General features: G+C 50.1%; 1 protein-coding gene across 1 annotated transcript; it reads left to right on the forward strand.

The window, feature by feature from the left end:
• Positions 1 to 174: 174 nt before the first annotated feature.
• Positions 175 to 25857, forward strand: LOC308174244 (NACHT, LRR and PYD domains-containing protein 3-like; the record flags this gene model as incomplete). Its single annotated transcript, XM_080549323.1, has 11 exons — positions 175 to 191; positions 3770 to 3850; positions 10345 to 10452; positions 17364 to 17454; positions 17643 to 17865; positions 18239 to 20027; positions 20790 to 20963; positions 21502 to 21675; positions 21868 to 22041; positions 22157 to 22203; positions 25316 to 25857. The coding sequence occupies 11 exons, from the start codon at positions 175 to 177 to the stop codon at positions 25855 to 25857; spliced, it is 3420 nt and encodes a 1139-aa protein (XP_080405449.1).
• Positions 25858 to 26175: the final 318 nt, after the last annotated feature.

The raw sequence follows: 26175 nt of genomic DNA on the forward strand, positions 1-26175 counted from the left end.
TGGCCAAAGATATTTGTAATGTTATTTATTATTGTATTTATTTATTGACAGGTGGTTTTTAGCTTTTTTTTGTTTTGTTTATGTATTTATCTATTTATCTCCTAATCATACCTATTTTCATTATTGTTTTGAAGACACTTGAGGATTTTGTAATTATCCATGACCCACATGAAAATGGATGTTCCTGTCAGGTGGGTCAGGTGTATAGACTTGTACTTGTTGTAAAAAGATTACTTAGGGCTAAATGAGATAATGCAGTTCAGTCATGTAATAAACACTGTTTTCTTAAATAAACATCACATAAAAGATAAACATGATGTTTTATTTTCTCTTTATTTAATCAGTGTTGGTAAGTGGCATTTTGATTTAAAAATAGTTTAAGAAGTGTTCAGTTTTTAATTGATCAGGGGGCCTTTGTTAGGATGTGCTGTCTTTATGTTGTCAATGTTGCTGAACATATTGAAAAGAAGCAGTCACTAGTACAAACCTAAAACTTTACAATTTATTCATATGTGCACAGTGTAAAGGCACAACATAAGCTTCTCAAATGCCCCTCTTCTATCCCCACTTATCACAATCTCTGCTGTTTGACATTGTTTTATTGCCACTGTGCAGCTGCTATCCAGCACAACACCTCAACAATATGCCTTTTCTTGTACTGAACATATCTTAACATCTTTTTGATATACGACTACACATGAAGAGAAAGGGGAGATGGAAAAGTCCTGGACTTAGCACAATCAATTAAATGTCCATAATCAGGGCATTTAGCAACTCTGCTTTAAAGTGTCTGTCAATCGGTAGTCTCAGTAAGGGTGCTGTCAGACCTACATTTCGTTCCGATTTAGGGAGTAGTAAGTTACAATATGTTGCAATTAACCTCGTCTCGGTTTGTGCTCGCACTGCAAACGGAACTGAATCGCTGACGCGCTTGCAAAACAGTTTTGTTATTGGTCCGAATTTAGCGGGAAATTTGGATTTCAGGAAATCCCTCTCTTTTCCCTCTCTCTTCGCCTGTCCCTTTAATCCCGTATCCTAATCGCATATGATCCTAGTCGTCATCAGCGACGACTGTGGGTTATTGCATTTACTGCTGTTCTCTGGTTCAAATTCTTATACCAGTGCTCAGTACTACTCTACAACCTTGCCCCCCCGGAGAAGGCAGCCATGGACACCTACATCTCCGACTGCCTGGCTGAGGGGCTCATCCGTCCATTACACTCCCCGGTGGCAGCGGGGTTTTTCTTCGTAAAGAAGAAGGATGGAACCCTCAGGCCATGCATCGACTACCGTGAGCTCAATGCCATTACCATCCGGAATACCTATCCTCTTCCCCTCATGAGCTCCAACTTTGAGCCCCTCCTTGGGGCCACCATCTTTACTAAGCTGGACCTCCGGAACGCCTACCATTTGGTCCGGATTCGTGAGGGGGACGAGTGGAAGACGGCGTTCAAAACCCCCCGTGGCCACTATGAGTACCTCGTCATTCCCTTTGGTCTCACTAACGCCCCCTCCGTCTTTCAGGCCCTCATGAATGACGTCCTCAGAGACATGCTGGACATCTTTGTCGTCCTCTACCTGGATGACATCCTAGTATTCTCCAGGAACCCTGAGGAGCACGTTCAACATGTCCGCCTAGTCCTCCAGCGCCTACTGGAGAATCACCTTTTTATTAAGGCTGAGAAGTGCTCTTTCCACGCTCACTCTGTGGAGTTCCTGGGGCTCATCGTGGAGGGTGAGTTGACTCGCCCTGACCCCAAGAAGACTCGGGCCGTCGTCGAGTGGAGCCAACCTACCACCCGGAAACAGCTGCAGTCCTTCCTCGGCTTCGCCAACTTCTACCGGCGATTCATCCGGGACTTCAGCCGGGTAGCCGCCCCCCTCACTGCCCTCACCTCCCCCCTGCGCCAGTTCACGTGGACACCGGCAGCCAGTGCAGCCTTCAGTGTCCTGAAGAGGTTCTTTACCTCGGCGCCGGTCCTAATCAACCCAGACCCCTCTAGGCCCTTCATTGTGGAAGTGGACGCCTCAGATACGGGCGTCGGTGGCGTGCTCTCACAACGGTCGGAGGACCAGACCGTGCACCCCTGCGCCTTCTACTCCCGCCGTTATACCTCCGCCGAGGCCAACTACGACATCGGGAACCGCGAGCTGCTGGCGGTGGTGGAGGCGTTCCACGAGTGGCGGCACTGGCTGGAGGGCGCAGAGCACGCCTTCACCGTCTGGTCGGACCACAAGAACCTAACCTACATCAAGTCGGCCAGGCGGTTGAATTCCCGTCAGGCACGCTGGGCCCTGTTCCTCGGGCGGTTTAACTTCCACCTCACGTTCCGTCCGGGCTCCCTGAACGCCAAGGCTGATTCCCTTTCTCGGCTTCATGCCGCGGAGGAGGAACCCACCACTCCTGACACCATCATTCCATCCTCCCGGGTCGTTGGAGTGGTCACCCTGGAAATCGAGGCGGTGGTCAGAGCTTCCCAGCGCACCCAGCCAGATCCCCGAACTGGTCCCCCCGGTCGCCTTTTCGTCCCGGACGCCGTCAGGACCAAGGTGATGCAGTGGGGCCACGCCAGCCGCTTCACCTGCCACCCTGGGGCCCTACGCACCCTGTCCTTCCTGCGCCGGCGGTTCTGGTGGTCCACCATGGCCGCGAACGTCAGGGAGTTCGTCTCAGCCTGCCCTACCTGCGCTCGCAGCAAGGCATCCCACCGGCCGCCATCGGGACTGCTGCGGCCTCTACCCATGCCCGGTCGACCGTGGTCCCACCTCGCCATGGACTTCTTGACCGGCCTTCCCCCGTCTCTCATCCTCACCATCGTGGACCGCTTCTCCAAGTCTGTGCGGTTGGTGGCGCTGGCAAAGCTACCGACCTTGGCGGAGCGGCGGAGCTACTCACCACCCACGTCTTCCGCCTTTACGGGCTTCCCCAGGATGTGGTTTCCGACCGTGGCCCCCAGTTCACGTCCAGGGTGTGGCAGGCCTTCTGTGCGGGGATTGGGGCCACGACCAGCCTCTCTTCCGGCTACCATCCCCAGACCAATGGGCAGGCGGAGAGAGCCAACCAGAGCCTGGAGTCGGCGCTCCGCTGCATGTCCTCCCTCCATCCATCCTCCTGGAGCAAGGACCTACCCTGGGTGGAGTACTCACTGAACGCCATGGTCAATGAAGCCACCGGCCGGTCCCCCTTCGAGTGCTCCTTGGGGTACCAGCCACCCCTGCTTTCTACTCAGGAGGGCGAAGCGTCAGTACCTTCGGTCCAGGCACACCTCCTTCACTGTCGTCGAGTCTGGACCTCTGTTCGCTCAGCCTTGCTTCGGGCCACCGCCCGACCCACCCGGAGCGCCAACCGTCGTCGCACTCCAGCTCCTGAGTACCAGGTGGGCCAGAGGGTCTGGCTCTCCACGGCTGATCTCCCCCTCAATGTCTCCTCCCGGAAGTCAGCTTCGAGGTACATCGGTCCCTACGCCATCGACCGGGTCATTAACCCCGCTGCCATCCGGCTGGTACTCCCTCACTCCCTCCGTCGGATCCACCCGGTGTTCCACGTCTCCCGGGTAAAGCCCTATGTCGCCAGCGACCTGATGCCACCAGCCCCTGCACCGCCCCCTCCTCAGTTGGTGGATGGTCACTCCCAGTGGACAGTGAGGGGACTCCTGAAGGTTCGTCGCTGTGGCCGGGGTTTCCAGTACCTAGTTGACTGGGAGGGATATGGGCCAGAGGAACGGAGCTGGATTCCCCGGTCCCAGATCATGTCCCCTGTCCTCCTCAGGGACTTCTACCGGGCCCACCTGGACGCCTACGTGTCTTCCACTAACCTGCCTGTGCTGGCTCTCCTGCTGCTCTTCTATGGGTGAGTGATACACAAGCTCACCACAACAACAACAGGGGAGAAGGGGTGCTTGGTGGTGGGGCTGCCCCGCCTATTCAATGTTAGAGGAAACACTGGCCCACACCACATCAGACAATTGCACTAGGAAGAGCAGTTGAATTGATTATGATTGTTAACTGTGAAACAGTGTAGAGGAGGGAGACATGTTCTTCAACATCACCAGCACAGCCTACGTGGTAGGGATAGTTAGTTCGCTAGGCTTTTGGATTAGGATCAGGGAAGAGGTGTGTTTTTATATTTTTGTTTGTTCTATGGTGGCCCACTTGCACGTCCCTGGGGGAGGACGTAACACTATGGGCCGGTTTCACAGACAAGGCTTAAGCTTAGTCCTGGACTAAATCACACTTTCAATGTAAAATCTCCATTGAAGATGCTTTTTAGTCCAGGATTAGGCTTAAGCCTCGTCTGTGAAACTGGCCCTATAACTCTCACAACTTAGAATACATGTCACAATGAGTATGTGAGGTGCAAACGGATCAGATCATCGCCGTTTCAGCCAAATCCGGCGCCGTGTAGCCTGAGACCAGAGGTGCCGTGTAGCCTGTGACCAGAGACGCAGTGTAGCCTGAGACCAGAGGTGCAGTGTAGCCTGAGACCAGAGGTGTACAGTGTAGCCTGAGACCAGAGGTGTACAGTGTAGCCTGTGAGGCGCCGGAGACCAGCAGCAGTGTAGCCTGAGACCAGCAGCAGTGTAGCCTGAGACCAGCAGCAGTGTAGCGTGAGACCAGAGGTGTACAGTGTAGCCTGAGACCAGAGGTGTACAGTGTAGCCTGAGACCAGAGGTGTGCAGTGTAGCCTGTGAGGCGCCGGAGACCAGCAGCAGTGTAGCCTGAGACCAGCAGCAGTGTAGCCTGAGACCAGAGGTGTACAGTGTAGCCTGAGACCAGAGGTGCAGTGTAGCCTGAGACAAGAGGTGTACAGTGTAGCCTGAGACCAGAGGTGCAGTGTAGCCTGAGACCAGAGGTGTACAGTGTAGCCTGAGACCAGAGGTGCAGTGTAGCCTGTGAGGCGCCGGAGACCAGCAGCAGTGTAGCCTGAGACCAGCAGCAGTGTAGCCTGAGACCAGAGGTGTACAGTGTAGCCTGAGACCAGAGGTGCAGTGTAGCCTGAGACCAGAGGTGTACAGTGTAGCCTGAGACCAGAGGTGTACAGTGTAGCCTGAGACCAGAGGTGTACAGTGTAGCCTGAGACCAGAGGTGCCGTGTAGCCTGAGACCAGAGGTGTACAGTGTAGCCTGAGACCAGAGGTGTACAGTGTAGCCTGAGACCAGAGGTGTACAGTGTAGCCTGAGACCAGAGGTGCCGTGTAGCCTGAGACCAGAGGTGTACAGTGTAGCCTGAGACCAGAGGTGCAGTGTAGCCTGAGACCAGAGGTGTACAGTGTAGCCTGAGACCAGCAGCAGTGTAGCCTGAGACCAGAGGTGTACAGTGTAGCCTGAGACCAGAGGTGCAGTGTAGCCTGAGACCAGAGGTGTACAGTGTAGCCTGAGACCAGAGGTGTACAGTGTAGCCTGAGACCAGAGGTGTACAGTGTAGCCTGAGACCAGAGGTGTACAGTGTAGCCTGTGAGGCGCCGGAGACCAGCAGCTATTACCGCTCTACGCTCTCAGTAGTAACACCAGACCCCAAGCAGCGAGAGGTGAACATTGCTGACAAACCGGGTGCGTTATTTCTCGGAGAGGGGGGGGGGGGGGGGGTGGTTGTGCTGTTGTCCTGATAGGTGGTGGTCGCCTGGTACATACTACACAACCTAATCATATTCCATCTGCGACTATAGGACTATATTTGCATAGCAGCGGCAATTAAGGAGAGGCTAGAGGAGGTAGACATTGGAGGTCGGGCTCGTGGTCTTGCATTAAATGGAATGAGGGATGGTATGAAACACACATAGGGAGGCTAGATCCAAGCTCTCCAGAGACCCAACCCACCCTGGGTACGAACACTTTACCCGGCTGCCCTCGAAAAGGCGGTTCAGGACCTTGGCCGCAAGGACAAACAGACTGAAGAACAGCTTCTACCACAGGGCCGTCCAGGCCCTGAACACAGCAAAGACCTAGGTTCGGGGCCCTGGACAGTCTGGACGGATTGATGGCAGCTGCTGGACTGAAAAAATCAGGTGTAGTGCTGAGGCACAAACATGTACATTTCAAGCCTGCAAACTGCGACACTTTAAATAAATGTGCAATAACACTATTGTGCAATATGACAACCCTAGTTGTCTATCTGTACAGTATAGTATAGTGGATAGTGTACATAGCCTTTATTTATTTAAACCAGCTCCTTCCCTTCTTGTGATTTTTTTTAAAAGTTTTTTTATTTTTTTCTTTCCTAACACCAGGGGAGCCACCCCTCCTAAATGTCGTTGTTTGGTACCTGTACTGTAGCAATGACAATAAAGTCCATTCATTCATTTTTTAGAAGACGTTGACATCGGAGGACGGGCTCATTGTAAACCGTGTGTTTGATACCATTCCCCGTTCACTTCATGCATGACAATAAGTCGGTCCTCTGATGTCAACCGCATCCAGCCTCCCCTGGTGCGCATAATGCTACAACAGTGATTGTTTGCAGGAAAAGTGCCATACAAATACAAGTTATTATTATTATTCAGGAGAAACATTGGCACATTGGATAAATTGGACAACAAGAATGTGCATCAACATAACCAGATGTTCTGATTAATCATTAGCGGGCGAACGAGCACGGACACATGTGCATTTTATCTCTGGCAACAACAGCTGTTTTTGAGGTGTTTTTCCTGTGCGTCTAGGAAGTGTTTTTAGTTCTGCAAATCATGATTTCCAGTTATTTGGTTTGAGTTTTGGCTTCACCAGATAAATTCACCCAAACCTGAAAATTCGGTTTTTCTATTTACATTATTGGCAGTTAGCAGACGCCTTTATCCAAAGAGACTTACAACAAATATATATTGTCTAAAGCCTCGTTCACACATAGTTCCCTGTAATTTCCATGGAATCCCAAGCTGGAGGTCGAGTATCGAGTCTGTAAGGGGTGACGGGGAATCATGGAGCATGGACATTCTCCTCTGTAACAGCTAAGGGATGAGCTCCAACCTGTATCCACAACCAAGCCAGAAGAACAGAAATGTGAGTAAACTCTCTTGTTGATTAATCATCATATTTGACATGATTGAACTCTGATGGAAATGTTCACTCTGAATGTTGTTGTGATACTGAGTAGTAAAAATAATATGACTGTTTATTGTTCTTGTTGATAATTAACCAGGAAGAGTGTGCTCTGCTTGAAAAATGTACTTTTCAGTGTCTTGCCCAAGGACACCTCAACATGTGGTCAGCCGGGGTTAAAACCGCCGATCTGCCGACCTTACGATCATTAGACGCTGGCACTACCTCCTGCGCCACAGCCGCCCCCAGTGGCCAACAGTGTTGTGTTGTGTGGTGTGGTGTGAGGTTTGATACTGACCAGTAAACGTTGTGTAACTGTATGGTTTTGTTGATAATTAACCAGGAAGAGAGGGTACTATAACTATGATGCATCATGATGTTAACAGTTATGGTCCAGTACAGTTGAATTTACCTTCCTCATAGTTACTGTTATCAGATCTGCGGTTGATAAGTACTGTACACATGTAGCAACAGGAACCCCCCTCCCTCACCATCTCCAACTGGGCCCTGTCCTACGATCAGAGAAACCTCATAGTTGAGGCTGATGGAACTGAGTTTCCTGGGTCAGGGGTCAGAGATGCTCTGTGTGATTCAGATTCTCTACCCTTCATCCTGAAGTGTGTACTAGCTGCCTCTATTGATGCACTGGAGCTATCGATAAAACAAGGACTACAGATCATACTAGGACTACAGATACCAGTAGGACTACAGATACCAGTAGGACTACAGATCATACTAGGACTACAGATACCAGTAGGACTATACCAATAGGATTACAGATGTGGGTGTGTGTGCCTTGCTCACATAAGAGAATGAAGCTGGGGGGAGGAGGGGGGTCAGGGTCAGGGGTCAGAGTTATGGTCAGGGTCAGTGGTCAGCACAGAGACAGATCTGGGGCTGGTGGTCAGAGGATGAGGGGATGTGTATCTAACTCTGTAATTGTATTGATCATTACCTGTACTTATAACATTCAAACCTCTTTAGCTAAACTATAGTTTTACTTTTTTCCACTTTAAGATCTGATTCCTTGGTGCTCCCAGCTACATGATGGGTGATAAGGAAGTAGACCTGTGGGTGGGTGTGGCTACGTCTTGATCACATAAGAGAGCTGAGCTACTGCCAGTTTCCCTGCCTTCTGCAACCTGACACCTCCTCAGAATTGTTCAAACACGGTATCGTTTATTTGGATGAGAAATATCTTGCCCCACCCCTCCCATGGTCACACATTAACAGGTAACTCACCTGATCTGTCCTCTGTGTCAATCAGTAGAGAAGGTCAGTCTCAGATTAACCTCTCTGTCAGACAGCAGCCATCAGACTGTCTTTACTCCTGACTGACAGACAGAGTGGAGAAGTACAGACTACCAATCTAAAACTACCAGATCGATCAGCAAAGCTCTGTTTTCTCTTTACTCTGGAGACGATGGCTGGTGTTGGAGACTGAGGAGTCGAGTATCGAGTCTGTAAGGGGTGACTGGGAATCATGGAGCATGGACATTCTCCTCTGTAACAGCTAAGGGATGAGCTCCAACTTGTATCCACAACCAAGCCAGAAGAACAGAAATGTGAGTAAACTCTCTTGTCTATTACAATTTTTCCCAATTGCTAAAACACAAAAGCCAATTCTCTAAACCAAATGACCAGTTCTCTAAACACATTTAATAAAACTAGCTCCCATTTGCCAAAACCATAAACACATTTCACATGAAGACACGATTCACAAAACATCAGGATTTAAAACACAATCCTCCTTTTCTCATAAATCTAAACACATTTTGTCTTGCTAAAACACAAGTTGCAAAAAACTGCTCAAATTCTCAAATTAAAGCTCATGTGATGCAAAATGCTTGCCACAGTCAGCAACATTTGAACACAATGAACACACCTAGCTTCATTCATTAAACATAACGACTCACAATTTAAGACACTTGTTGCAAATGATTGTGGTGTGTGTGTGTGTGTGTGTGTGTGTGTGTGTGTGTGTGTGTGTGTGTGTGTGTGTGTGGTATAGGACCATAAATAAATAAATAAAACATCACACCCTGAACATTGTTTTCAGTGAGTATTGTTGTGTGTAATGGATCCTCTGTAGTGTTTGCATTGAGTTGTGATAATGTACAGTATTGTACATGTTACGGTACATGTGGGAATACGGTACATTTTTCAAACCTTTATTTACTGTAAAACTCGATAGGACAACAGTGCAACAACTTTGCGGCTGAACTTTAGTAACATTTCGGACATCATATGCCATTTAAAGGGGGGAAATAGATATCTAAAAATGCATGACTATCATGCAAAATCAGCCTTACATGTAAAATATGTAACGTTAGATATAACGTTAGACAGGGAGCGCAGCCCCATAATGTGGTTTCTCATTTCACTTTTTAAACATTTTCTGGTCTCCTTTAACTTGCTGTGTGTCTTCCTCGTTCAGGTTGAAAGCAAGAGGTTCCTTGAGGAGAGAATAGAGAGGAGGGGACCACTGCCTCTAAAATGAGTCTCTCTGGGGAGAAAGAGGAGGGGACCACTGCCTCTAAAATGAGTCTCTCTGGGGAGAAAGAGGAGGGGACCACTGCCTCTAAAATGAGTCTCTCTGGGGAGAAAGAGGAGGGGACCACTGCCTCTAAAATGAGTCTCTCTGGGGAGAAAGAGGAGGGGACCACTGCCTCTAAAATGAGTCTCTCTGGGGAGAGAGAGGAGGGGACCACTGCCTCTAAAATGAGTCTCTCTGGGGATGTTAAAGCCATGGGGTAAGAGAAGAATCTCTGGAGGGCATTTATCATGATGATGATGATGATAATGATAGATGTTTAATCCATAACCAGATTAATGTTAGACTTATTCAAGTAGTACTGTAGTTCAATGCATACTGTCGTAACAGACAGTGTTGCAACTCTCACTAGAAGGCTTGTCCACGGAGGAGGAGAGTGGATCCTGGAGGGAGATGGCCACTAAACACCTAAAAGCTACAATACAGATATATTCATTGGAATGGCAACATCAATGTCATTTATTTTAATATTCATTTGACCCAGGAACTATGTTTAACTTTAATAACTTTTTTTTACTGATTTATTGGCATGCAATCAACTTGTCAGTCACCAGCGAACTTCTGATTGCTAGCCGGCCACTCTAACCTCTAGGCTAAATACAATGTCCTAAAACAACAATGGGTTTTTAATAATATCTCAGTCAGTATATAGTATGAAACTTGTCAATAGCCCTTTAATGACTGTCCAAAAGGCTTTTAATATCTACAGAGTGGCTACAGAGTAATTGTAATGATCTGATGTTGTGGTTATGACAGAGTCCAGCAGGAGAGACCAGACTCACCTGTACCCAGCTGTGTGTCCATGAAGAGTGACCACTCTATGGGACTTCCAATACACTTCAGACAAGGAACTAGTAAACAAGGGTAGGTGTAAAATGGGGATGTGATGAACTAACTGTGAGACGAGGCCACCTGTTTGTTTAATGAGGGCCTTAGGTATCAGCTATCAAGGAGGGAGCATGGGAGTAAGGCCCACAATGCAACAATCATTTATTGTACAGCTTATAATCACATCATCTTCAGCTCTAGGAGCTCAGCAAACATTTATCATTAAAGGCAGAATTACAAATGTTAGACTTATAATGTAGATATACTGTAGTTCAATGCGTACTGTAACAAAAGACCGTGTTGCAACTCTCACTAGAAGGCTTGTCCACGGAGGAGGAGAGTGGATCCTGGAGGGAGATGGCCACTAAACATCTAAAAGCTTCTTACAATACAAATATATTAATTTGGACTGACCACACCGTCCCCACTCTCCTCCTCCCAGCGCACCCCAACCCTCCACCATAATGGGGATCCTGTTATGGTAGCACTAGCAAAAGAGTCAAGTGTGGCAGAACCCCAGAACAGACGGACACAAGAGGCAAACTAACCATAAAAGGATTTATTAAAATGATGGACAAAAGAATAAACCTACTCTAACGGGGCCTAAGTGGGGGGAATGTGTGGATGCCAGAGAACTGGATAATGTAAATGAGGTGTGAGTGGGACTGTACTCTATGTGTCTGGGTGTGAGTGTCTAGCGTGCAAAACTAGTGTGGTGTAGATATGTAGATGAGTGAAGTGTTGAAATATGTACGTGTACTAACCAGTCCAGAGCAGAGAGGGGGAATAGTCGGCAGGCAGGCAGACGGGGGGGGTTAGGCAGGAGGAGTAGGCGGCAGGCAGGCAGGGGGTTAGGCAGGAGGAGTAGGCGGCAGGCAGGCAGGGGCATAGGCAGGAGGGGTGGTCGTTAGGCAGGCAGGGACATAGGCAGGAGACTTAGTCGATAGGCAGGCAGGGGGTCTAGGCAGGGGGAGGCAGGTTCCTTTGGGGAGCGAGGATCAACAAAGAAAACAACTAAGGTTAGCAAAATAACAAACAAACAAAACTCTGAAGTGAAACTACTTGAACGAGAATAGACAACAGGGAGAGCCAAACAACTAACCACATGGGTCAAAATAATCAAGCGTCGGAGGAAGGTTTCTGGGGCTTCTTATAGGGCTGCCTCCTCCTGAGTTGATAGCTGGACCCAGCTGTCTCCACTTGAGCCTGATGAGGCTCAACGAGCGCCAACGAGGCAGGAGGGGGCGGAGCCGATGAGGGATTCACAACAGTACCCCCCCCCTTAGGGGAGGCACCTGACGACCGTCCTGGAGCGTCCGGGTGGGCCTGATAGAAATCCTCCAGGAGTGTGGGGTCGGCGAGGTAGGACGGGGGCACCCAGCTCCGGTCTTCGGGGCCGTAACCCACCCAGTCCACCAGATACTGGAACCCCCGTCCCCTACGGCGGACAGCCAGTAGGCGGTCAACCGTCCACACCTGGTCGCCATCCTTCAGGACCCGGGGAGGTGGGGGGGCTGGAACGGGGGGGGACAGGGGGCTAGTGGAAACAGGCTTGAGGAGGGACACGTGAAATACTGGGTGGACCTTGAGAGCAGGGGGAAGGTTTAATCGAACCGCTGCAGGGTTAATAATCCGGTCAATAGTGTAGGGCCCAACATAACGGGGATTTAGCTTACGGGAGGAGGTCTGGGCGGTCTGGAGGGGCAGGTCCCGGGCCAACAGCCAGACCTTCTGGCCGGGACGATAGGCCGGGGCTGGCACCCTCCGCCGGTCGGCACAGAGACAGGACCGCTCAGTGGCCCGCAGCAGAGCGGTCCGGGTGGTCCTCCAGATGCGCCGACACCGGCGGAGGTGGACCCTGGTGGACGGGACTGCCACCTCCAGCTCCTGTTGGGGAAAGAGAGGAGGTTGATAGCCCAAGGAGCATTCAAAAGGGGACATACCCGTGGCGGAGCTCTCCATGGTGTTGATGGCATACTCCACCCATGGTAGGTACTTGGCCCAGGAGGCGGGGTTGCTGGTGGTGACACAACGCAGGGCTGCCTCCAGGGCCTGGTTGGTCCGCTCGGCCTGTCCGTTGGACTGCGGATGGTATCCAGAGGTGAGGCTGACCGAGGCCCCAATTCCCTTACAGAAGGCCTGCCACACCTTGGAGATGAACTGGGGGCCCCGGTCGGACACAATGTTGTGGGGAATGCCGTGAAGCCTCACCACATGGAGCGTGAGGAGGTCAGCAGTCTCGGCCGCGGAGGGGAGCTTGGGAAGGGCGACAAAGTGGACAGCCTTGGAAAACCTGTCCACAATGGTTAGGATGGTGTCCTTACCCTTGGATAAGGGGAGCCCCGTAACGAAGTCTAAAGCGATGTGGGACCAAGGACGACCGGGGATAGGGAGGGGACATAGGAGGCCCGAAGGAGGACGATGGGAGGCCTTACTCCGGGAGCAGATGGTGCAGGCACCCACAAACTCCTTAACGTCCCCCCGGAGTGTGGGCCACCAAAAACGTCGGCTGATAAACTCCGCTGTCCGGTGGGAGCCAGGGTGGCAGGCAAAGTGACTAGAGTGCCCCCACTCTAGCACTTGCGGCCGGACAGTGGAGGGAACAAAAAGTCTGTGCCGGGGTCCGGTACCTGGGTCCGGCTCGGCACGCTGGGCCTGTCTGACCACCGACTCGATGGCCCAGGTGACGACACCTACCACCCGGGTAGGGGGGAGGATGGTGTCTTGGGTCACCGGCATATCCGGGGACTCCCCCGGGAACAGCCGGGAGAGGGCGTCCGCCCTGACGTTCTTTGACCCCGGGCGGTAGGTGAGGGTGAAGTCGAATCGGCTGAAGAACAGGGCCCAGCGTGCCTGTCTAGGGTTAAGCCTTTTTGCCGTCCTCATATAGGTCAAGTTCTTGTGGTCAGACCACACAAGGAACGGCAGCTTAGCCCCCTCGAGCCAGTGCCTCCACTCTCCGAGGGCAGCGTGGATGGCCAGCAACTCCTTGTTGCCCACATCGTAGTTCCTCTCGGCAGGGTCAAACCGGCGAGAGTAGTAGGCACACGGGTGGACCTTCTGGTCCTCCTCCGACCGCTGGGTGAGAACGGCCCCGACGCCCGTGTCTGAAGCGTCTACCTCCACGATGAACTGCCTGGCTGGATCCGGGTGGGCCAACACCGGCGCGGTCGTAAAGAGGCCCTTCAGGGTGGAGAAGGCCGCCTCAGCCTCAGGGGTCCAAGAGAACGGGCGAACAGTGGAGGTACAAGCAGTGAGAGGGGCCGCCACCTGGCTAAACCCCTTGATGAACCGCCGGGTAAACCCGGCGAACCCGAGGAAGCGCCGGAGTTGTGTTCGGTCGGTGGGTCGTGGCCACTCTGCCACCGCCTTAATCTTAGCCGGGTCGGCGCGCATTTGCCCTTCTTCCACGACGTTACCCAGGTACGTCACAGAGGAGGAGTGGAAGACGCATTTCTCCGCCTTGACGAAGAGACGATTCTCCAGGAGCCGTTGTAGGACCAGGCGCACGTGTTGGTGGTGTTCCTCCATGGTCGGGGAAAAGATCAGGATATCATCCAGGTAAACAACCACGAAAACATTTATCATGTCCCTCAGCACGTCATTGACCAGCTCCTGGAAGACTCCGGGGGCATTGGACAGGCCAAAGGGCATGACCAGGTACTCGAAGTGACCGAGGTGGGTGTTGAACCCGGTCTTCCACTCGTCCCCCTCCTTGACCCTAACCAGATGGTAGGCGTTGCGGAGGTCAAGTTTAGTGAACACCCGGGCGTGAGTGAGTGGCTCGAAAGTGGAACTCATAAGGGGGAGTGGGTATTTATTCTTAACAGTGATGGTGTTTAAACTACGAAAATCTATACAGGGCCTCAGGCCACCATCCTTCTTCGCCACAAAGAAGAAGCCCGCCGCGAGGGGGGAAGACGATGGTCGAATTACACCCGAGGCTAGGGACTCGGCTATATAATTGCGCATTGCCTCCTTCTCCGGGACCGAGAGGTTGTAGAGACGACCCTTGGGAAGGGCTGCCCCGGGAAGGAGGTTGATGGGACAATCATACGGCCGGTGAGGAGGAAGTGAAAGGGCGCGGTCCTTACTAAACACCATGGCCAGGTCAAGATACGTAGAGGGGACACCAGTGAGGTCCGGGGGAGAGACTAAGGGCCTGGGACCGCTGGACGGAGAGAGGGCGGAGCGTAGGCAGTTGGCATGACAGGGGATGCTCCAGCCCAAAATCCGTCCAGTGGTCCAGGAGATGTGGGGATCGTGTCTCTCCAACCACGGCCTACCTAATACTAGGGGTGCAGTGGGGGCGTGGAGGACAAGAAAACGTGCCGTCTCGACGTGATTACCGGACATGGTGAGGGTGAGGGATTCAGTGCTATGCGTGATCCTACCTAAGGGCCTCCCATCGATGGCTTGGGGGAACAAGGCATGGTCGAGGGGAATGAGCGGGATGCCGGCCTGACGAGCGAGGGTGATGTCCATCAAGCACTCGTCGGCCCCGGAGTCAATGAGGGCGCCGGCAGAAATGGACTCCTCACCCCAGGAGAGGGTGGCTGGGAACAGCCGGTTGTGGTTCTTGATGGGTTGGGGGATCGAGGCACGGCTCACCAAAAACCCCTCCTTTAGCGAGCCGGGTCTTTTGGCCGCGCCGGGCAGGTTCGGAGGACGTGTCCGGGTCTTCCGCAATACAGGCACAGCCCGCCCCGCATTCTCTGCTCTCTCTCTTCCTGAGAGAGGCGGGACCGGCCGACCTGCATGGGCTCCTCCGCTGACTCAGAGGTGGACGGGGCTGGGGAGAGCATGGGAACCCGAGGGGGCAGGGCCGAGTGGGCAGCCGCAAAACGGGGGAGAGAGGACGTGCGGCTGGGGACCGAGTGAGGGGGCCCCACGGCGCGTTGGCTGCGCTCCTGGCGGCGCTCCCGCAGGCGCTCATCCATTTGTAGGGACAAGGTGACCAGTTCTTGAAGGGAGCCTGGGCGGTCCCGGACGATAAGGTCCTTCACCGCCTCACTCAGACCCCGCCGGTAGGCGCAAAGGAGCGCTATGTCTCCCCACCCGCTGTCGGCGGCGAGGATCCGGAACTCTAGGGTGTAGTCCGCGACGGTCCTGGAGCCTTGCCGGAGTTCCAGCATCCTGGAGGCGGCGTCCGCGCCGTCAGAGGGGTGGTCAAACAAAAAGGAAAACTCCCGGCGGAACGCCTCGTAGTCCTGGGCAAGATGTGGGTCTCTGCCCACCACGGCTATGGCCCAGTCTAGAGCCTTGTCCACCAGGAGGGACATAACGAAGGCTACTTTAGCCTCTTCTGACCCATACTTGGACGGTTGGAAAGCAAAAAAAAGTTCACACTGGGTCAGGAACCCTCTGCCCAGATCAAAGTTCCCTCCAAAGGGTCGAGGGGTAACCAGGTTGGGCGGGAGCTCGCCCTGGGGGGGCTGGAACCCCCGGTGAATCAGCAGGGGGAGCAGGGACTGCAGCTCCTCCAGGGAGCGTGTTCAGCCTCAGCTGGATGGAAGCCACCGCAGAGGCAAGAGTGCCCATCTGGACAGCAAGGGAGGCGAGAGCAGCTGAGGCGGAGGTGGACGACTTCTGGAGCTCAGCGATGTTACCCTGAACGGAGGGGAAAGCCTTACTCAACTCCGCCTGGAGGGACGCGAGCTCGGCCGCGTGGGCGGAAACAAGCTCGTCAACTGAATGGGAAACTGGGTTGGGTTTAACTGCGGGCGTCTGCCCCGAGGTGCTGCCTTGACTCATGAGGGCTTGATTATTCTGTTATGGTAGCACTAGCAAAAGAGTCAAGTGTGGCAGAACCCCAGAACAGACGGACACAAGAGGCAAACTAACCATAAAAGGATTTATTAAAATGATGGACAAAAGAATAAACCTACTCTAACGGGGCCTAAGTGGGGGGAATGTGTGGATGCCAGAGAACTGGATAATGTAAATGAGGTGTGAGTGGGACTGTACTCTATGTGTCTGGGTGTGAGTGTCTAGCGTGCAAAACTAGTGTGGTGTAGATATGTAGATGAGTGAAGTGTTGAAATATGTACGTGTACTAACCAGTCCAGAGCAGAGAGGGGGAATAGTCGGCAGGCAGGCAGACGGGGGGGGGTTAGGCAGGAGGAGTAGGCGGCAGGCAGGCAGGGGGTTAGGCAGGAGGAGTAGGCGGCAGGCAGGCAGGGGCATAGGCAGGAGGGGTGGTCGTTAGGCAGGCAGGGACATAGGCAGGAGACGTAGTCGATAGGCAGGCAGGGGGTCTAGGCAGGGGGAGGCAGGTTCCTTTGGGGAGCGAGGATCAACAAAGAAAACAACTAAGGTTAGCAAAATAACAAACAAACAAAACTCTGAAGTGAAACTACTTGAACGAGAATAGACAACAGGGAGAGCCAAACAACTAACCACATGGGTCAAAATAATCAAGCGTCGGAGGAAGGTTTCTGGGGCTTCTTATAGGGCTGCCTCCTCCTGAGTTGATAGCTGGACCCAGCTGTCTCCACTTGAGCCTGATGAGGCTCAACGAGCGCCAACGAGGCAGGAGGGGGCGGAGCCGATGAGGGATTCACAACAGATCCCCTGAATGAAACGAAGACAGGTTCATTAACACTCTGTCCTTCACAATGCCACATTCCTGTGTAACTGGTTCTAAGAGCTCAGCTCATTCAAAAACACAACTATACCTTGTAATCCAGGGTCCAGCAGGAGAGACCAGCCTCACCTGTACCCACCTGTGTGTCCATGAAGAGTGACCGGTCTATGGGACATCCATTACACTTCAGAGAAAGACCTCCTCATTCTGGTCAAAGGTTAGTTTGAGGTTTAATCACCATATGAGGCTGCCAATAACATTCAGTAGTGGTATACACTCTTAACTTATTATATTTGGGAAACTGGGCCTCATTCACACTTCTCTGGATAAATACATCTCCTTATTTGTTGTTTTTACCCAGAATCCCCAGTGACCAGGTGGAGAGACCAGAGTCAGAGATTCCCAGTGGTCAGTCTGTCCAGCGTCAAAGTGAACTGGCCTCCATATTCAGGGTGAGCTAAAGAGAAAGTATGACATGGAACATGGCTAAGTAATCACCATACAAAAGTTTTTTTTTTTCTTGATTCAATTGCATGCCAAAGTCAAGTGATGTGATGTTTGTATTCAGTCTCTCTACTGGGTGTAAAGGTTTACCTATTATTAACCATCTCACTCCTCCTTTTTAATCTAAATGTTTCAGTTGCTTGAAGACAATGTCATCACTTTAGTGAGAAATCAGCTGAAGAGGTTCAAGAGGCTCATTTCTCAAGACTACCCAGAGTGCCTTGAGAGTGAGGGGGAGGAAGAGGAAGATGTAGAAGAAGAGAAGCAGGAGAGCAGTGCCAGAGAGGGGGCTCTGAAGATCACACTGCACGTCCTGAGGAACATGAACCAGAAGGAGCTCGCTGACACACTGGAGAAACGTAAGAGACCTCATATGTTTTCACAGAGAAGTGTTACTGGGCTGGGATATTATTGGAAATATAAACACCACTGACTGTAATTACTATGTACTGTATATCCCTATTTGGTCAATCTTTATATTGTGTTGCCTCTATAACTTAGTATCTCTGTAATTACAGCAGTAACACAATTGGTTGTTTGCATATAATTGCATAGTAACAGGGTTTGACAGTTTCCTATATCATTCACTACATACTATGTAATTAATTACTATATAACAACTTGTTAAGTAAATCAATGTATTTAAACAATGTAATAACAGTTACTGCAGGTATTGGTTCAACTTAATGTAAAGTGTGCCACAAATATTTTGTTAATTGTGTTGACATTCAGATGAGCTCGCTGTATTGTGCCAACATGAGCTCAAGTCCACCCTGAAGAAGAAGTTTCAGTGTGTGTTTGAGGGAATAGCTGAACAAGGCAACCCAAAACCTCTCAATGAGATCTACACAGAGGTCTACATCACAGAGGGAGGAAGTGGAGAGGTCAATAATGAACATGAGGTCAGACAGATTGAGACAGCATCCAGGAGACCAGCAATGCAGGAGACACCAATCAAATGCACTGACATCTTCAAGCCTTTACCTGGACAAGACAAACCAAACAGAAGTGTGCTGACAAAGGGAGTCGCTGGCATTGGAAAAACAGTCTCTACTCAGAAGGTCATTACGGGATGGGCTGAAGGAGAAACCAATCAGGATGTCCAGTTCATATTTCCACTTCCTTTTCGGGAGCTGAATTTAATGAAAGACAAGAAACGCAGTTTGAATGAACTTCTTGGTCATTTCTTCATTGAAATAAAAGAATCAGGAATCTCCAACTTTGACATGTATAAAGTTCTGTTCATCTTTGATGGTCTGGATGAGTGTCGACTTCCCCTAGACTTCCAGAACAACGAGACATGTTGTGATGCCACAGAGTCAACCTCAGTGGACGTTCTGCTGACAAACCTCATCAAGGGGAATCTGCTTCCCTCTGCTCTCATCTGGATAACCTCCCGTCCTGCAGCAGCCAACCAGATCCCTCCTAACTGTGTTGACCGGGTGACGGAGGTACGAGGGTTCAACGACCCACAGAAGGAGGAGTACTTCAGGAAGAGAATCAGTGATGAGAACCTGGCCAGCAGAATCAACACACACATGAAGTCATCAAGGAGCCTCCACATCATGTGCCACATACCAGTGTTCTGTTGGCTCTCAGCTGATGTTCTGGAGAGACTGTTGGGTGGAGCAGAGAGAGGAGAGATGCCCAAGACTCTGACACAGATGTACACACACTTCCTGGTGTTTCAGACCAAACAGAGGAATGTGAAGTACCTTGGAGACCATGGCAGAGATCCACACTGGGATAAAGAGCTAATTCTGTCACTGGGAAAACTGGCCTTCAAACAGCTGGAAAAGGGCAATCTGATCTTCTATGAGGAAGACCTGAGAGAGTGTGGCATTGATGTCAGAGACGCCTCGGTGTACTCGGGAGTGTGCACTCAGATCTTCAGAGAGGAGTGTGGGCTTCACAACGTGTTCAGCTTTGTGCATCTGAGCATCCAGGAGTTTCTAGCTGCTTTATATGTGTTCCTCACATTCAACAACAGCAATGAGAATCCACTGGTCAAACAGAAATCCTCACACTGGAAGCGTTGGTCATCACTCACACGCAAACCCCTGGTTCACTTACACAAGAGTGCAGTGGACAAGGCCTTACAGAGTGAGAATGGACACCTGGACTTGTTCCTGCGCTTCCTCCTGGGCCTCTCACTGGAGTCCAATCAGAATCTCCTACGAGGCCTTCTGACACAGACAGGAAGCAGCTCACAGACCAATGAGGAAACAGTCATGTACATCAAGGAGAAGATCAGGGAGAATCCCTCTCTAGAGAGGTGCATCAATCTGTTCCACTGTCTGAATGAGATGAATGACCATTCTCTAGTGGAGGAGATCCAAAGCTACCTGAGCTCAGGAAGTCTCTCAGAAGCCCATCTCTCACCTGCACAGTGGTCAGCTCTGGTCTTTGTGTTGCTGACTTCAGAAGAGGAGCTGGATGTGTTTGACCTGAAGAAATACTCCAGATCAGAAGAGGGTCTTCTGAGGCTGCTGCCAGTGGTCACAGCCTCTAAGACGGCACTGTAAGTAGATTTTTACTTATACAGAATTACTCTAATTAAACGTAAATTAGGAGGATCAGGGTTATGAAAATGCATTGTAGAATAGTAATTAGTGAGTAGGCTGCTTGATGAAAAAGCCAAAGAAAACCTCTTCATCACAAGTAAAAGTAACAACACATTCTTTGATGGCCTCCTTTTCATTCATACTTTGTTGACACACAAAAATGTATAATGTATATCATAGTACATAAAGCAAACAATACAAATTCATGCAAGAGGCAAAGTGACTTTATGCTGTTCATGATCACTTAGTATGATTTACGGATTGAACAGAAGAAATTGCATTCCACGTATAATCACACCGCGGCTCAAATGGTGACTTTTTGACTGACATAAAGTAAAACATAGCTTGTTCACAGTTCAGCTAATGAGGTTGTCAGCTTTTTTTTATCTAAAGTATAGAGATGAGAAGTTAGCTGGCCAGTGAGTTTACATTTGGTGCAGTTGGAAGGAGCAGGCCACTCATCTAAAACTGAAAGCTCGATCCATCATTCAAGGCATGAAACATCTGTATACATTATGATTTCAACTTTAAAACTAAGTGAAATGACTAGAAAACATATACATTTTGTCTAGTGAAATGTTAAAATCCTAAAACAGCCCATGTAAGGGTTTTTGATGAAAATGTCATTATATCCTGACATGCAATTGGAAATGATAGAACACATCACATAATTTTTCTCAGACTCAAAATGACTTAACTTGTATTCATTCCTCATTCAGGCTGAATGGATGTCACCTCACAGAGAGATGCTGTAAAGCGTTGGCCTCAGCTCTCAGCTCAGACTCCTGCCACCTGAGAGAGCTGGACCTCAGTCATAATGATCTACGTGACAGGGGCATGAAGCTGCTCTCTGCTGGACTGGGGAGTCCACACTGTAAACTACAGACACTGAGGTGAGGTCTTAGACTATTGTTGTCAGACACATCATTCCTAAGTGTCTGTTACATGATTATTCTATAGAATTAATTATACTTGCACAGAAAAGCTCAATGATTGAGACAGTTACATTATTATACAAGATACTTTATCTTCCATTCAATTACTATAGTGTGTGTGTGTGTGTGTGTGTGTGTGTGTGTGTGTGTGTGTGTGTGTGTGTGTGTGTGTGTGTGTGTGTGTGGTGGGTGGGTGGGTGGGTGTCTGTGTGTGTAGGTGTGGTGGGAGGGGGGGCTGCTCTGTCTTCACTCTCTGGATATGTTTGCCCTCCTCAAATCCTGACCTACCTGGCCTTAGATCAGCTCATGGGGCTACACAATTCTGCACTAACCCAATAGCTACCAAATACATTGTACCAGACGTAGAAATCCAGTGACTACAAATGTATCCATGGTTGCTTGCTCCACTGTTGAGAGCAACTACAACTCTCACTCCTGAAGTCTTGCACCACAGTGATCGTTTGGCTGCATGTATTTATTTGTATTCCTCATTCAGGCTGAATGGATGTCACCTCACAGAGAGATGCTGTAAAGCGTTGGCCTCAGCTCTCAGCTCAGACTCCTGCCACCTGAGAGAGCTGGACCTCAGTCATAATGATCTACGTGACGGGGGGGTGAAGCTGCTCTCTGCTGGACTGGGGAGTCCACACTGTAAACTACAGACACTGAGGTGAGGTCTTTTGGGGTGTAGAAGCATTGTATGTAGGGCCATTATAATGTACTAGTTTGAATGTTCTTCACTTAAATACAATGTGTCTAGCCTTTCAACTGCTGAATTAAGAGGATTTAAAGCTGTAAAGATGTACATTAGAGAGGAACAATCAGATTCTTGATATCAGATGGAGTGACACTATTTCCCCAGGTTGTCATTCTGTGGAGTCCCAGAGGAAGGCTGTGCTTCTCTGGCTTCAGCTCTGAGGTCTAACCCCTCCCACCTGAGAGAGCTGGACCTCAGCTACAATCACCCAGGAGACTCAGGACTGGCGCTGCTCTCTGCTGTACAGAAATATCCACTCTGTAAACTACAGACACTCAGGTAAAGGCTGAATATGTGGCTGGACGCATCAATGAGATTAATGCACACTATCTATTTCCCACATGATTGTGAGTGTGTCATCCAACCACTGTATGTTCTTCTGTGGTTGATATAGTGTGGACCATGGTGGGAAGTTCAGGCTCAAACCTGGGCTGATCAAATGTAAGTCTCCAACACTGTAGAGAACAGGACTGTGATATTACTCAAGAATCAGGGTACAGCAGAGTTCAAACAGAGCACCAGTATTGTATTCATATGTAAATCGAAAATATTAGTAAATGTTTATTAGTTGTATCCCTTGTAAAGCATTTTAAATTAATAAGTAGTATTTTGTGAAAACAATTATGTTAGCATATAAAGCCCAGTTCACATCTATGCGACGCGATGCAACGGTACGCAACGGAACTCGCAATCGCAAGGAATCGCCAGCTATTTGACATGTCAAGTCTCAGCAGAATGTAATAAATGTAATTTAAAGTGAGTGAGCTATTACATGATTTTGCTGAGAAAGATGAAAAGTTAGCTAGACATTTGTATACAGGTAGGCAAGACTCTTGAAACTCTCACCTAGAAAGGGGTACATCTTTGTGAGTGACATGAAACTGACCCCTCCGTCGCTGTTGAATCTCTATGAATGAATGAATGAATGGTCTTTATTGTCATTAATACAGTACAGGTACCATACAGCGAAATTTAGTAGGGGGGGCTCCCCTGGTGCTTGGAAAAAGACTAAAAACAAGAGGGCCAAGGGTAAAATAAAAAAGGGAAAAGAGCTGGTTTACATAAATAAAGGCTATGTACACTATCTACTATACTATACAATAAAACACTGTGCTGTACACTATGCTATGCTATACATATCCTAACCTTTCCTATATCTGAACCTTATGTACACAAGGGTTGTCATATTGCACATAGTATTGTTGCACATTCATTTAAAGTGTCGCAGTTAGCAGGTTTGAAATGTTCACAGTTGTATTTCAATATTGCACTTATGTTTACAATCTAGTAGCTGCTATCAAGTTGTCTAGATTGTCCAGGGCCTAGAACCTAGGTCTTTGCTGTGTTCAGGGCCTGAATGGCCCTAGGGTAGAAGCTGAGCTTCAGTCTATTTGTCCGTGCGGACATGGTCCTGAACCGCCTGCCTGAGCGCAGCCTAACAAAGTGTTCGTTCCCAGGGTGGGATGGGTCCCTGGATATCTTGGTGGCCTTCCTGAGGCAGCGTGTGTTGTACAGCTCTTCCAGAGAGGGGAGGGGGGCGCCGATGATCTTCTGGGCCGATCTCACGACTCTCTGTAGCGCTTTCCTCTCTGCGGCTGTGCAGCTGGAGAACCACACGCAAATGCAGTAGGTGAGGATGCTCTCCACTGTGCAGCGGTAGAAGGTCACAAGCAGCTCCTGTCTGAGGTGGTATTTCCTGAGGACTCTCAGGAAGTAGAGCCGCTGTTGTGCCTTCTTGATGATGGCTGCTGTGTTGGTCCTCCAGGACAGGTCCTCCTGTATGTGCACCCCCAGGAATCGGAGAGTTGAGACTCTCTCCACACTCCCTCCATCGACTAGCAGGGGCTGGACCTCAGATTTTTTCCTCCTGAAGTCCACGATGATTTCCTGGGTCTTTAGCTGGTTTAGCAGCAGGTTGTTAACCTTGCACAGCTTGCCCAGCTGCTCCACCTCATCCCTGTACGCCGCCTCGTCCCCCCCCCGAGATGCAGCCCACCACGGTGGTGTCGTCTGCAAACTTTACGATGGAGTTGCTGGGGTGGACGGGGGTGAAGTCGTAGGTGTAGAGGTTGTAGAGGATGGGGCTCAGCACGCAGCCCTGGGGGGACCCAGTGCTGAGTCTGAGGGCTGTGGAGGTGTGGGAGCCCACCCGCACTCTCTGGGGGCAGTCAGACAGGAAGTCCTTGATCCATGCGCAGATGGGGTGTGATAGTCCCAGGTCTATTAGTTTGGTCACTAGCCTGTCTGGAAGGATAGTGTTGAAAGCAGAGCTGAAGTCCACAAAGAGCAGTCTCGCGTAGCTGTTCCCCCTCTCCAGGTGGGATAGAGTGGAGTGGAGAGTCGTCGCGATGGCGTCCTCTGTGGACCTGTGGGCTCTGTAGGCGAACTGGTATGGATCCAGGTTGGGCGGGAGGCATGTGACTATGTGGGCCCGGACCAGTTTCTCGAAGCACTTCATGATGATTGGTGTGAGTGCCAGCGGGCGGTAGTCATTTAGGCAGCTCACCGTGCTTTTCTTCGGGACTGGGATGATTGTTGAGGTTTTCAGGCAGGGTGGGATGGTGGCCTGGGACAGGGACTGGTTGAAGATGTTGGTGAAAACCCCGGCCAGCTGGTTGGCGCAGTCCCTCAGCACCCGTCCCAGGACGCCGTCCGGCCCTGAGGCTTTTCTGGGGTCCACCGCCTTCAGCACGCGTCTCACTTCATGCTCTGTGAGGGTGAGGCTGCTGAGAGCTGGAGAGAGTGGTGTTTGTGTTGTGGTTACCTCCGTTCGCCCCTCGTCGAACCGGGCGTAGAAGGAGTTCAGCTCTTCCGCCAGCAGGGGGTCGCCCTCAGCGGCTGTGAGCCTGTTGGCTCTGAAGTTTGTCATGTGCTGAACCCCCTGCCACACCCGCCTGGAGTCGTTGCTCAGGAAGCATTCCTCAATCTTCTCTCTGTGGTCTGCCTTGGCCTCCCGGATGCCACGGTTTAGGTTAGCCCTGGTGGTGTTGTACAGCAGTTTGTCCTTCGCTGAGAAGGCGTTGTTCCTCTCCTTGAGCAGTTGTCTACTAGACTTTGCAGAATCTAATCAATAATCAATAACTTGGACGACACATCGAACTTGCGGTCTCATGTTGGGCACTCTTTATTATAGAATGAACTCGCCTGACGGGCGTGGTAATCCTAGACATGACAGTAGCCAATAATCCCTTGTTGTTGTTATATAGGGAGCTGGCTTTACTCAACTTTTAGGTCTGTCATGACAATGGGGTCTGAATATGAGTGTAGCGGTGTGTTTTTATGTTTTTATCTAGTGTGTGTGTGCGTGTTAGCCTTGACAGCTAATGCATTTGCGTTTCAAATGGAAGGCAAGTTAGCTAGCTAGATAATGTCGCAAGTAATAATAAGTCGCAAGTAGTTGCCAAGTTTTTTCTAACAACGGTTTAAACGTTCTAAAACTGACCCGTCACGTTGCGTTGCATAGATGTGAACTGGGCTTAACAAGATCTGAATGTGAATATTGTAATTTATACAATTGTATTGATTTGATTATTATTTTGGCCCTCTCATTCAGATGCCTGTGAGCTCACACTGGACCCAAACACAGCACACAGAGACCTCTCTCTGTCTGAGGAGAACAGAAAGGTGACATATGTGGAAGAGAAGCAGCCGTATCCTGATCACCCAGAAAGAGTTGAGGGCTGTCCACAGATACTGTGTAGAGAGGGTCTGACTGGGTGCTGCTACTGGGAGGTAGAGTGGAGGGGAGATGCTAATATAGGAGTGACATATAAAGGAATCAGCAGGAGAGGAGGGGGTAATGACTGTGTGTTGGGACACAATGACAAGTCCTGGAGTCTGTTCTGCTCTGACACCTCTAACCGTTACACTGCCTGGCACAATAATAAGCCAACCGTCATACATGTCCCCTCCTCTGACTACCACAGAGTAGGAGTGTATCTGGACTGGTCGGCCGGCACTCTGTCCTTCTACAGGGTCTCCTCTGACACACTGACCCTCCTGCACACATTCCACTCCACATTCACTGAGCCCCTCTACCCAGGGTTTGGGGTTTGGCACCTTGGCTCTTCAGTGACCCTGTGTAAACTAGTCTAAGGGAGATCACACTGAACACCTAAGGCTCAAAGATGTTGAATCATAACATGATGTCATGATGTAGTTTTACATTCACATCAAGCTTCATACACTCAAACTCAAAGGTTGTGATTTTTCCACTAAGATCAAGCCTGCACACATGCACTTGGACAGCGATGTGTTTTCCCTGAGATGTTGGCTGTACAGATGTTCCCTCTCCCCCGTGTGTAGGGTGTAATAATAGAGCTGAAAATAATATTTACACAAGATAACGTTCAATGTTGAATTTACACAAGAACATTGAATTTGATTTAAAATGTTTCCTGTAACTTTATCTAT

This window comes from Nansenia antarctica, assembly GCF_963989245.1.
Source record: "Nansenia antarctica genome assembly, chromosome: 19".
Lineage (NCBI taxonomy): Eukaryota > Metazoa > Chordata > Actinopteri > Argentiniformes > Microstomatidae > Nansenia > Nansenia antarctica.